Source organism: Peromyscus leucopus, chromosome 11, assembly GCF_004664715.2.
Source record: "Peromyscus leucopus breed LL Stock chromosome 11, UCI_PerLeu_2.1, whole genome shotgun sequence".
Lineage (NCBI taxonomy): Eukaryota > Metazoa > Chordata > Mammalia > Rodentia > Cricetidae > Peromyscus > Peromyscus leucopus.
Genome location: NC_051072.1, coordinates 26,083,186 through 26,097,334, shown reverse-complemented (window position 1 = coordinate 26,097,334; position 14,149 = coordinate 26,083,186). Strand labels below are relative to the sequence as shown.

At 36.8% G+C, this 14,149-nt stretch overlaps 1 protein-coding gene across 9 annotated transcripts in view; it reads left to right on the top strand.

Annotated features, from left to right (window-relative positions):
• Rictor (RPTOR independent companion of MTOR complex 2) overlaps positions 1-14,149 on the top strand; it is a 105,569-nt gene that overhangs the window by 27,750 nt on the left and 63,670 nt on the right. For all 9 annotated transcript variants that reach the window (XR_003735148.2, XR_003735147.2, XM_037209412.1 and 6 more), the window contains one exon: positions 7,742-7,839. Coding sequence is in view for 7 of the 9 variants with exons in the window: in XM_037209412.1 (XP_037065307.1) it covers positions 7,742-7,839 (98 nt within the window). In the remaining 2 variants the exon portion in view is untranslated. The remainder of the gene's footprint in view (positions 1-7,741; positions 7,840-14,149) is intronic.

The following is a 14,149-nucleotide window of genomic DNA, read 5'->3' as shown; positions in this document are numbered from 1 at the left end:
ATATTCTCATTCTTGTTTTTAACTGCTTACTTATCATCAGTGTTCAGATCTGTGAATCTTTATACATTGTCCCATTCACCAATGAAACCAGAAACCAGTAGCCAGTCCAGGAAACAAAGCTTGATGCATTTTATTTTTTCTGAATTTATTTATGGTAATATATGCACTTTCTAAAACTTAGTGACTAGTGATGCTAACCCCTTATATTTTTAGATATTTGTTCCTGTTTCTTTGTTTGTTGCTTGCTTGTTTTCTGAGATGAGGTGTTTTTATTTTTGTTCAAACTGTTTCATTTTAGACAGTTTCTTAGTGTGTGACTCAAGCTGATCTTGAACCCACTATGTAGCTTAGATTGGATTCTGAATGCATCTAGCCCTCCTTCTCTGTCTCCCAAGTGCTACGATTACAGGTATGTGCCACTTGGCTTCCTGTGATTTTTATTTTATTATATTTTTATGTATGGATGTTTTGCCTTAATGTACTTTTGTACACCATGTGTGTACCTGGTACCTCTGGAGGCCAGGAAAGGGAGTTGGATCCTCTGGGACTGGAGTTACAGAAAGTTGTGAGCCATCATGTGGGTTTTGGGAATTGGATCCAGTTAGAAGTGCTCCTAACTGCTGAGTCATCTCTTCAGCCCTCTGTGGTATCTTTTTTTCCCTGTAAACTAATGTTTCTTTTTATAATTATTTCTTTTATGTTTTGAGAGTATATCTTTCCTCTTCTCTCTCCCTTCCTCTAAACCTGCCCATGTACCCCTTTTTTCTCTTTTAGACTCATTCTTGTTTATATATAGTCTCCAGCAATTGATCAAATGCAGTTTCTGTTTTCCACCGGTTAAGATGTGTGACTCCCTCGATTCATGGCATTGTCTCTGGTCTTGAGGTGATGAAGGCTCTCCTTTTGCCCTTACCTCTCTTAGGAATTCAAGAGGGATTGTTGGATTTTCATTCTCTTAGCTTTTACTGGGAAAGCAGTGTGGCCACTTAAAACTCCATATATATGGAACCAGTATTTATGTAATTTATTTTTAATTTGGCTCCCAACCAAGTATTTAGAAATACTGTAACTCAATAAACTAACTTACCTGCAATTATGATTGTAGGCTTTTTTTACTCTTTTCCATCCCTGTATTTATAATGTGAGAGGAATTCAAAGGTTATTACTGCTAGTTTTGCTTGAGAGAAAACATTGTTTTCAGTATGCAAGGTTATTCTGCCTTCTAAATGCTGATACCAGAAGAAACACATCAAAATTAATAATGATAAACTTTTGGAATTAGTATCAGATTTTGGCAAATAGTATAATAAATTTTCTACTTCTCTGTCCAAAGATGGACTAGGGCATATCTGGCAAGTGCTGACTTTCCTCACACTAGTTGTGTTTTAGCAACATTAGAAGGCTTCCAGGGTGCTCTCATTGGTTCAGATCATTTCTTTACTAAGTTGTATAACTCTTTGAAATTAATAATTGTTAGACTCTCAGAATCTGTTAGAGAGATGGTTTGAAGAATTCCTTCTCGATATCTGATGCACAGTTTGCAAAGAAACTGCCATATGCCTTTAGCCATTTAAATTTGTCCACAGGATAATGGATAATATTGAAGACATAGGAACATGCTGCTACCATAAGGTTAAATTAAAAATTAGCCCTTTTGTGGGGCTGGAGAGATGGCTCAGAGGTTAAGAGCACTGGCTGCTCTTCCAGAGGTCCTGAGTTCAATTCCCAGCAACCACAGGTGGCTCACAGCCATCTATAATGTGATCTGGTGCCCTCTTCTGGCATGGAGGCATGCATGCAGGAAGAACACTGTACATGTAATAAATCTTTAAAAAAAAAAAAAAAAGATTAGGCTTTTGTTACTTCTGCCATCATTTATATTGAGGTAGAAGAGTTGAAGTGTAATGGTGGAATAAAAAGAAGGAATGATTATCAGAAAATTTGAAAGTGGGCAGAGTGCAGCTCTGGTCATTTGAAGGTGAGAGATCAGGTAAAGGAATAAGCAAAAATAACCTTTTAGGAGAAAGTTTTCTGTGTGGTGGGAAATGTCTTAATGAACTAGAACCACCCAGTTTGCATCTAATTCCTTCTGCCTCTTTAGAGCCATTGTAAACAAGCTTGGTCTATAATTAACTAAAATATTTACTGTTGCTGAACAATTACAGATTGAGAAGATACAATTAGAAAATTGTTTTAGAATTCTGGTCAGCCTCCAACCCTTGAAAAAAAGTCTTACTAATAATTTAATTAAAAGGAGCCCATGAATGTCTGGAGCTTTGCATAGCGCCTTGAACATTAGAAATACTAGGAGACACTAAAGCCTTCTTTAGGTCTTTGCTACCTTGTGCATTATTGTGTTACCTTCCTTATTTATAAACCACTTTCCACATCCCTGCACTTTTATTTTACTCTTGTTTCATGGGGCTACGAGAAGGAGTAAAACATGTAGTACTTAGAATTAATATATGAGCAGACATATAAATACCGTTAGGTCCCCCACCCCCCACTATGATTTCTTTTACCAAATAACAGCCTAGTTTTATCAAAAATAATGAATTCCTACTTCCTCTGCCCTTTTCCTCCTTCCACGTGTCCTCCCTCTGAAACTCCTTTCCCTTGGTCTTAGCTTTTCCCCTCTGTCAGCAGCGTCTCTGTAGCCTAGGCATGTCTCAGCCTTGCAGCAATCCTGCCTTAGCCTACCAGTGGTTGCAGTTTCTAGGCGTGAGTCACCATGATCAGCTGTTCTGTAATACAGACAATAATTCTTGAAAACCTATGTGATCAAGACTGTACTTGGCCTTTGATGTAGTTGTAAATATGTTACTGACCTTGTGAGACTTGAAAGCCTTTCTAAATCCTTATGTGTAAATGCTCGCCTGGTTTCTTACTCTCATTTGTATTGGAAACAGCATATACAGATAATGCTCTAATACATGGAACAACTCCAAAATAGTGAGTTTAGGTAAAAAGAATGTTGAGAAATTAAAAGCAGGGTAAACTGTAGGATGGTAGATTAAGAATTGAATCTTTAAAGTATTCTAGATGCTGTTGAATATAGTCAAGGATATAGTTAATGACAGCACCGGGGTCTGCTCACTTACCCTGTTCAGCACCATTAAATTTATGTTATGTATTCTTCTAACACATACATCTCTTTAGAGGTTTGTTTGAAGTTTTATTATGTAATAACTTTTAGATTAGATTTATTCATATAATTACTATATTCATAGAAGCAAGTATTCCTTGCCTATTAAATAAATGATTTCAAATCATTCACACTAAATAGAAAAAGAATATTATTATTTTCTAATGCTCATACAGCATTGTGATTTTACTATTTCTGTATGTGCTGTATAATCACTAATACAGCTCTGAAAGGTAATTGTTTCTACTTTAAATATGAGCAAATCTTGGATCATGAAAGTAATGCATCAAAGTACTCTGTAATAAAATCCATTAATTTAAAAAGTCATGAATGAAACATTTGCTTGGACTAACCACATAATTTTCACATGATTGGTCCATAAAAGTTGTTATTGCTAAGCAAATAACTTTTAATTACAGTATTTATGGAGTAGCCGTTACTATTTTCTACTGTAGATAAAAGATGGATTCCTGTGAAGTTAAGTGATTTAACCAAGACTACATGGTTTGTAAGTGCATAAGCTAAATTTGAATATAGTTTGTTTTTATTCCAAAGTTCATTTAAAAATAAAATTTGTTATGCATTTATTGATAGATAAAATATTAGCATAGTTAATTGCAGCAAGTTATAATAGAGTGTAAAACAATTTAAAAATTAAATGTTTAGTTGTATATAAACATTTATAGGTGTTTATGTGAGAATACATGGAGAATTGAGCAAATGAATGAAGTACAAATGAATGACTTGTCTTGTTTATTATTTTCTCTTAGTGGTTTTGTGGATCTGTTCACAGAGAGAGAGAAAGAGAAAGAGTATACAGAACCAAGGGTAACTGAATTATTTGTTTTGTTTAGTTATCCTTGGTTTTGTTAGTTTAATTCAGTCAGTTTTGGTTTCTTAAGTATAGATTGAGCTTTCCTAATCTGGAAATTACCACATTTGACCTTGTGACAGATTCTAGTCAAAACACAGGTAGTGGTACATGATAATCTTTATACTGTGTGAATAAGGTGTGTATGACATAAGTGGATTTCAGGGCTCTCCTCCTAAAGAGATCTCATTTTATTATATGCATGTATTCTAGAATCTGATGACATCTGAAATCCAGGCTACTTCAGGTCCCAGGTATTTCAGATGAGGATATTCAGTCTGGAATATGTTTATGGCACAGAAAGAACTTTGTGCTATAATTCACACAAAGCAGAATGTATGTGTCTTAGTTAGGGTTTCTAGTTCTGTGACAAAACACCATGACCAAAAGTAACTTGGGGAAGAATGGGTTTATTTCAGTTTATAGTTCCACATCACAGTCTGTCATCAAGTAGTCAGGGCAGGAACTCAAGGCAGGAATAGATGCAGAGGCACTAGAGGAATGTTACTTACTGAATTGCTCCTCTTGGCTTGCTCATTCTGCTTTCTTTTATCAACAAGGACCACCAGCCTAGGGATGGCCCCATCCACAGTGAGCTGAGCCCTCCCATATCAATCATTAATCAAGAAAATGCTCCACAGGCTTGTACAGGCCAATCTGGTAGAAGGCGTTTTCTCCATGGAGTGTCCCTCAGATGACTCTAGATGCTGTCGGTCTGACACAGAACTAGCCAGCACAGTACCTGTTTGAAGTATATTGGTGTGCACCACCAGTCAGACACAGATTTCCATCCCTAACCCTAACCTTTCTGTCTGTTTTCTATTGGTTACTTCATCTCTCAGCAGCCACCATTATTTTACTTCATGCTTTAACTCTGTGTGACTGGGGTGGCACAGTGTGGACGTTGTCTGCTGGCTTCTTGTAAGATTTTGAGACTGATCTGTATTGACCTAGGTGTTTATTTTTGTTGGTTAGTAGTTCAGTGTCTAACTACACTATAATATAGTAGTGGAATGGAACTTCTGGATCAGAGTTATAGTAGCAGTGTAACTTTTTATATTCCCTCCAACAGTGAGTGTATAAGGGCTTTAATGTCCTCTTTCTCTCTAGCATTTGGTGGTGCCAGACTTTTCTATTTTTTTTTTATCTTTTTTAAGTGATTACTCCTTTATATTCATTTTGTTTCCTCAGTTCTTGTTTTGGCTTAGTGCCTGGCCAACTGGATAGGGCCTTATGTTTGAGGCTTCCAGAAGAGCTGTGAGATGATATTTTGGTTCATAAGACACCTATCCAGTGTTTCTGTTTCATGGCAGTTTGGACTAAAACACAAAACCATTTTTACTTATTTACATACCAAGAAATTTTATGATCTACAAAGTCTACTTTGGCTTTTATCTGAGACTTCTACAGGAAAAGCTGGCCAAAACCGAGTCCAACAGGGAAAGAAGAAACTAGATATTTCTCATTTGGTTACCAGGGAATCTTTGACCCAATATAAGTTAGTGTTCCCTGATTGCAACATTGTAGCATGTGAGTGTTAGATAGTATCTCAGGATCTGAAAAGGCCTTTTTACTGTTTTTAGCTGGCTTGGGAAGTAACATGGTATCTAGGGGAACTGTGTTTTCTGCAACTATTTACAGAGAAACTGAACTTCTATAGTTTGAGGCCCTTGTTGAATGCAGCCCTTCTCCCTCTTATTTGGGAAGTATGTGTATGAGAGATCTGACTTTTGTACACGATGTGTCCCTAGTGCCTGAGATGGAACCTGAGAAGAGTGAGCTCTCAGTTGATTCTTGTTGATGAGTGAAGGGGGGGGGGGTATTTCACTCTTTACAGCAGATGGCACTTTTACAATGTCAACGGTTTCAACCTAGAAAGCTTGGGATGCCCCTCTCTAAAGCATTCCTCTTAAATCTTCATCCTGAGAGCTTGTTAGGTAGGAGTAACTTGTCACTTGAATTCTTTGGATCCTAACGTTTTTATGGACTTTCCTCTTTGACTCTGAAAACTGCATAGGTTCTAAATTATACTATCTTAAAGGTTGTTATAAAATTTTGTCATCTCTCAGACATTGTTAAATGATTAACGTGTTTTCCTCCCTCATTCTTTATAGATAGAATTTAGAACAACAGAGTGGTATTTCAGAGCATCAGCAGTGACCTACATCAGGCCTTTATCATTTGTTTAAGGATCTGATCTTACTTAAAGCTAGGCTTTCATTCTACTTTTAAAGTAGATGTGTAAGTCACTATTACGGCCCATTGCCAGCCCACTTAAAACTAAATTGAATTTATAAGAGGTGAAGGTAGAAATGAAGGGGATGATTTTATCAGTTTTTGGTACTGTGCTTATTGGGGTATCAGCACTCTCATAGCCAGTACCAAATATTAGAGTGAAGTGAGGTACAGTAGAAGCTAAATGCAGAGCAGGACAGTTTCATTTTGTAAGGAGAACACTAATTATAACAAATAGTTGAGGTTTTTTTTTTTTTTAAAATTTCAAATGAAGTCACAATGGCTGTTAAACTAAACTATGAACAAAATTATAATGTAATTAAAGATTCTGTTTTTAGGACAAGATGTTAAAAATATTAGTAGCTTGAGAAATTGTGTTGTTTTCAATGGATTGATAAACCACTGCAGAACGCTATCTGGCCATTGGCCTGTTCTTGTAAAGCAAGTGAACTGTGATAAGTTTTTCTACTCTTAGGCTTTCAGTGGATTTTTATTATTGTGTATGCACTTGGATGTGTATGCTACAGCATACATGTGGAGGTCAGAAGACAGGTTTGTGAAGTTCGTTTTCTCCTACCTTTACATGGCGTTGGGGACCAGACTGAGGGCAACAGGCTTGGTTACCTGCTGAGCCATCTTGCTGGCCCTCTTTTAGCAGTATTGAGCAATTTAATTATGAAATGTCTTTGTCTAATTTCTTCATGTTCCCTCTGCTTGGAATCTTGAATTTACTGATTTACTGTTTGTATTAAATTGGTACCATGCACTTCATGTAACATGGTGCTTTTTAACCTTGCTGTAAGGAAGGGCACTCTTCCTCCAGGGTTGCTCCTGATCCGTGGCTTATTTCCTCACACTCCTGCAGTGATTGTTGCTCTGCAGACTGTCCCTCAAGCCCTTTGCCAGGTCTTCAGTGTTCCTTTTCTGGGCAGTGTCTTTTTCTAGTAATTCACTGTCTTTGGACTCTTAGCTTCGTGTCTTTAACTCAGTTTGCCTAGATTTCCCCTCCCTGTTACAGTGCCTGGAAACATTTAAGGCAGTTAGCCAGTACAAGTGTAGGGCTACAAGTGTAGGGCATGCATGGGTGTCTCTCAGTTTTCAGGGACCATTGTTCTTTATTGCATATGTCTAATGTTGTGAAAATGATACCTAAAAATGTTTCATCTTATGCTTTGGCTAATTAAAGCTGGACAGTGTACTTAGTTTCTGTTGCTACCTAACAACCAAAATGAAAGTTGTTATGTTGAGATTTATGATTTTGTGGTTGAATAATTCCAGGTGATACACAATGTTGAACAATAGGTATATGTGAGGGCAGTGGGAATGTCAGGGAATTGAACTTTGAAGTCAACTAAATTTGTGAATTTTGGGGTGAAGGGTTAGACTATACACTGAGAACCAACATCATGGAGGTTTGACACAGCATATTTTCTGTGTTTGATTACATTAATCCTTTTAAACATATTAAATTGTTTTGTATTTTTTACCAGAACCTTCTGATAACTTAAGGGAAATTCTCCAAAATGTGGCCAAATTGCAAGGGGTATCAAATATGAGAAAGTTGGGCCATCTGAATAACTTCACTAAGGTAAGTAGCTTGAAACTATACTGTCACACTTTTTCTTGACTCGGTAAACATTTCCTAATGATCACTAAGAAGAAATTTTTGAATACCAACTTACTGAATTATTGAATTATTTTTTTTCTGATTTTTCTCATTGATTTCATCCTGTTTTAAGTTTCTATACCAGAGTTTTAATTGTAATATTTTAGATGGATAAGTCATTTTTCATTTTAAGTATGAGCTTTCGTTGTAACTAGCATTTGTTTTACTATTAAGTATAGCTTTAGCTGTTGGCGTTAATGGTGCTAATGTTGTGCAGGGTAAACTTCTTTCTTAAAACCTCATAAGCCATGGAGAGAGGGAGCTAGTGATGTGATCTTTTCATCATGTGAATGCCACACACCATGCTTACTCTCTGACATCATCTCACTAGATACAGCAGTGTGTATAGCAGACTGATGATGAATATAATCTTAGTGTTCTATTTTTAAGACAGACAGCATGTTCACAATTTAAAGACTGCCTTCTAAAGATCATGAGAATGTTAGGCTCTTTCCATTTAAAATTTTTTAATGAGAGCATCTTTATTTGATATTTTTTAAAAACAATTTAAGGTATGTGTGTGTGTGTGTGTGTGTGTGTGTGTGTTAATTATAAAATGTGAAAATGGTATAAAGATTTTATAGGACAGAGTGAAATCTTTCTCTCATTTGCTACCCTTCCCCCTCCAAAGCACTCTTCCCTTTTTCCAGAGGTTATGGCTAGAAAGTACTGACCATTTTTCTGGTAACAAACAAAAATATGTGAATATGTTTATGTGAGTGTTTTTGTTTATATTATAAGAAGTAAACAAAGTGTTTTATAAAATGCTCCATTTTATTTACAATTTATTATGTATATACATTGTATTTTTAGGTGAGTTTAAGATAAAAATGTGTATAAATACAGGTTAGTATGTGCCTGTCTATGTATATTTATTTGCAGCTTACATTTCTTTTCACATTGCAGTATACCATAAAATGCTTTCCTTCTAAATATACCATTCTAATTTTATATTTGTCTCTGTGTCTGTATGTGTAAATTACCTTCTACGAGTTAGGCTTGGTGGTGCATCTGTAATCCCAGCTACTTTGAAGGTTGAGGCAAAAGGATCTCAAGGCTTAGGGCTAGTGAGATGGCTGACTCAGTGGGTAAAGGCATTGGTGCTGAGCCTAATGGCCTGAGTTCAGTCCTAGGGAACCACATGGTGAAAGGGGAGAACTGACTCCTGCAAATTGTCCTCTGACTTCCACACACTTACTGGTGGCACGTGTGTGTTCACACATCTACACACATCCTATAAGTAAATGAGAACATATACATGTAATTCAAACTCAAAGGTCTGTCTGGGCACTTAGGTCACTTTGTAACTGTCTTACAAAGTTAAAGAGTAGGGAAGGGGTGCCTGGAGTGTAGCTCTTGCCTAGCATGAGGAGACTCTAGGTCCAGTTCCACAAAACAATAAGGAAGGGCTGGAGGGATGGACTTAGTTACTATCTATTACTGTGGTGAAACACCATGACCAAGGCAACTTCTAGAAGAAAGAGCTTTTGGGGAGTTTAGGATTACAGAGGGTTACAAGTCTATGCATCTGTGGGGATATGAGTCTGTCTATCTCTGTCAGGGCAGCAAACAGCAGGCATATTGACTGCAGCAGCAACTGAGAGTTCACATCTCAGAACTGCAAACAGGAAGCAGAGGGCCCTAACTCTAAATGATTTAAGGCTTTTGAAACCTCAGAGTCGGCCCACAGTGACATACTTCCTCCATCAAGGCTCCTAATCCAAATAACCACCAACTGGGGACCAAGTATTCAAATGCCCGAGATTTGTGGGGGACATCTCATTCAAATCATCACATGTGGCTCATTGATTAAGAGCACTATTCTTCGAGAGGACTCAAGTTTGGCTCCCATCACCCATGTGTAAGCCTATAGCCTTCTGTAATTCCAGTTCCAGCGAATCATACCCACTTCTGGTCTCTGCAGGCACCAGACATGCAAGTGGGACATACACATGCATTCAGGCACAGCATTCACATACATTATCTAAATAAATAAATAAATAAATAAATAAATAAATAAATTCCCTTTACGACTATACTATAGAATTCTACTGTGTGTAATAAAAAATTTTTAAAGTTTGAGTTATTCTGTGTTCCTGTAAGATAGAGCAGATATTCATTTAACTCTGGTTCTAATTTATTATTATACATTAAAAAATTGGCCATGATAGTAAGCATCATAGAAATATTTCTATTCATTGCTGGAGAAATGCCTCAATGTTAAGAGCATGTGCAGCTCTTCCAGAGAATCAGGGTTTAGTTCCCAGCACCTGAGTCATGTGGCTCATAACCATCTGTAACTTCAGACCCAAGGGAACTAAAGCCTCTGGTCTCCACAGGCCATTGCAGATATGCATGTGCAGATGCATGCACCCTCATGTGATTAGAAGTCATAAAAATCAATTTCAAATTTTAAACATTTTTTAATAGGAAAGCTTACATTCCCTGGGAGATGATTTGCAAGTGTGTCTTGACCTTTTCCGAGGTAGCGCTTAGTGACTATTGTGGTGATTATGTGAGGAAGTCATAGTGATCTGCTAAAACTAAAACAGGTTGGTGCACCAATGATGGGCATGGATTTTTATATGCAAGGAAGCCAGTGACTTGTTTATGAGAAGATTATACGTTTCTAATGTAGTTGAATGGTATTAATTTTATTATAAGTAGGTGACTAATTTAACAAACCTAAATTAACTTGACTAAAATTTCATTTTCTTAATAACTATGAAGAGAAAATGTTAGGTCCTGGTTTCAGGCAAAACCATCCATGTTGAAAATGTCACTGATTCTTTTTGTTTTTTTCTCTTTTTGTTTTAGATTCACTAAAATTCATACATGTGTATGGTGTTTACGTGAATTTATGTATGTGCACCATGTGTGTGCTTTTTGCCTGCAGATGACCAGAAGGGGGCATCAGATTACCTGGAACTGAAGTTCCAGACGGTTGTGAGCTACCATGTGGCTGCCGTGAATTGAACTCAGGTCCTCCACTAGAGCAGCACGTGCTCTTAATTGCTGAGACATTCCTCCAGCCTTAACCCACCCATACCCCACTTCTTGGTATTAGGCTGTAGAATAATCACACAAAATAACTCCCAAACCAGCGCCAGCTTGTTCCCTCTTCATTTCTTGTGTGTGTATATGTGCATGTGTTTCAGTTTTAGATGCTTCCGTATGATTAAGTTGTATCATCTTTACCGGCTTTCAGTCTTAAAGGGAAAGGGTAGCCTTCTGGGGAGGGCAAGGGAACTAGTAGAAACTAGGAGAGCAATGGGAGAGGTGACTGAGGAAGAACCAAGTATGACATGTAAGTGTGAAAATAACCAGTTACTTTGTATGCTGCTTGATAAATTAATTTATAATGAAAAATGAAAATAAAGCTTAGATTTTTTTTAACTAAGAAGTATTTTATTTTTTTTTCTCATGATTATAAATGGCAAGGTATTAATAATGACTGTATATGGTACTTTCATTAGAATTTTGTGTCCAAATTTTAAATTTTTTGAGATCATGATACTATTACATCATTTGTTCCCTTTCTTCCCTTCAAGCCTTCCCATGTGGTCAAGCAATCCTCCTAATGCAGCCTTGCTGGGTAAAGCAAGCTCAGATCTCACTAGGAAACCTTTGTGGGCTCCACAGACTTTACAATTTTTCTCCATTTTATATTATAAGCATCTATATTAACTTTCCAAATGAAGTTATTCTGAATTGTCCTCCCTAAATGTTCTAAGTTCTAGTCTTTAGGAACTTAAAATAGGAATATATTTGGGGATTAGGACCCTTAGAACAGTAAGTGAGGGAAAATGATGAAATAATGCAGTATGACTGCTGCCCTTAGAAGAGATGAAGACACAGATGTGTACGGAGGAAAGACACAAGAAGATGCAAACATCCATCTGCAAAGCCAAAGAGAAAGCCCTTTACAAGACAGTACTTCTGCCCATATCATCTAGACTCTGGGTCTGTAAATCACAAGAAAGAAAGTTTCTGTTGTTTTGGGGGCACTGGCAAACTGTAAGAGAGTCTTAATTTTCTATATTTGCTGAAGTCTCTTCTTGTGAAAATAGAGTCCCATGTAGCCCAGGCTGTAGCACCCATAGAGACTTCCTGCCTCTGCCTCCCAAGTACTGGGATTACAGGTGTGCTACTACCATGCTTTATTATTAAAAATTAATAGCATAGATATAATCCTTATAAATCTACAAAAGTAGATTTTGTTTCTGATGTTCTTTCCAAAGTTTGCAAAGTATTTTTAGTTATATCCTCTTGTAAATATTTTTTGACTTAATATGTTACCTTCACTTTTAGGTATATAGTTGACTTTTTAAGGTACAGAATATTTTCCTATGGTCTTAAAACTTTAAAAAAAATCTTAATCGTTTTACAGATATATGTATTTATTTAAAAATTGTTCTTTAGTTTTAAGTACTTGGAGAATTATATGTTAAAACAAATTAAAGAAAAAATTCTTATTCTTTTGAAAACCTTGTTGTGGAATATTAGTTTAAGATGTGTTATTCGTTTATGCTGTGAAATATTTGTTTAATGATGCAAAAATGTGCTGCATTCTTTTATGTTAATTTGCTTAACTCTGTAAAGCTGTGTTATTTCCCCTGCCTCAAACACCTGATTGGTCTGATAAAGAGCTGAACAGCCAGCAGCTAAGCAGGAGAAAGGATAGGTGGGCTGACATACAGAGAGAATAAATAGGAGGAGAAATCTAGAAGAGAAGGAGGGAACTAGAAAAGGAGAAGGAGAGGAGGACTTCAGGGCCAGCCACACAGCCACACAGCCAGCCACTGAGTAAGAAGGGAAGAAAGACATATAGAATAAAGAAAGGTAAAAGCCGAGAGGCCAAATGTATTTAAAGAGGAACGGGAATTTAAGTTAGAAAAGCTGTCTAGAAACGAGCCAAACTAAGGCTGGGCATTCATAAGTAAGAATAAATCTCCATGTCTTTGTTTGGGAGCTGGGTGGCTGGCCCCCAAAGAGTAAAATGAAACAAAACAAACAAACAAAAAACCAACCTCAAACCTGAAACCTCTCTCCATCACATTGCCAACTTAAGGATTCTATAATAATGCAGTCACTAAGAATAGCTATTCTGTTTCTATCTTCACCTATTCTATTTTGAACTTGAAATTTTTTTTTTCCCTGGGAGTCTACCTTATCCTTTCTTTTCTATCTGTGAAGAAATTGTGAGGGCGTTTTGCACGTGTGCTGCTGCAGGAATAGTAAACTTGTCAGCTTGTTCTTAGGGGCTGTTCTTTTCACAATAACTGATACCAAGATCACCTAGGGTTTTACCTTTCTGGCATCATAATGTGGAAGATTAATAACACTTTGGAGACCTTTTTGAGTTATTAGTATTAAAGAATTTACTTTCTCTTTAACCTGTTTCAGTTAGTCCCAATATATATGAGGAAGTTTTATTCAACTTCTGAGTAGAAACCAGTTTGCAAATTTCAGTCCTATATTAGAACCACATGTAGCTCGTAAACCAGTGTTCTCAATAACAATAACCAAAGCAGTTTTGAAGACAGCAAACTACTTGGCATCAAGAGGTACAAGGGCCAAAGTTGCAGAGAGGAGACTCTAGAGAAGCAAGCTTCCTTTTCTGAATCTTATACTCATGGAATTCTTGCTGTCATGCATTGTGGATGGAACCTGAGGGCCAAGGGTAACCCTGAAGAGTACTGTAGGTGGAGGATAGAAAAGACAGCTCCAGGAGGTCCGCCTTGTGTGGTTGTTGAGTCCTTGGGCAATTTAAGAAGAGAAAAATACATTATCTAAAATTAAAAATTTCTAGATGTGCATAGTGCAGTGTTTCTCAAGCTTCCTAAATATGTGACCCCTTAACAGTTCCTCATGTTGTGGTGAACCCCAACCATAAAATTATTTTCTTTGTTACTTCATAACAGTAATTTGCTACTGTTATGAATCATAATGTAAATACCTGATAGGCAGATAGTCTTAGGCAACCCCTGTGAAAGAGTCATTCAATCCCAAGAGGGGTTGCAACTCATAGTCTGAGAATCACTCCTATAGTAGAAGATAAACATATTAGAAGATGGAGTCAATAGAAAATATGCAACAATTGAAATAAGAGAAATTGGAAAAAAATGAAAAGATGACTTAATGAAGGTGTGACATGCATATACCCAGATTACCAGAAGAAAAGAATAGAATTGGACAGAGTGATTTGAAGAGATAATATGTGGGATGTCAA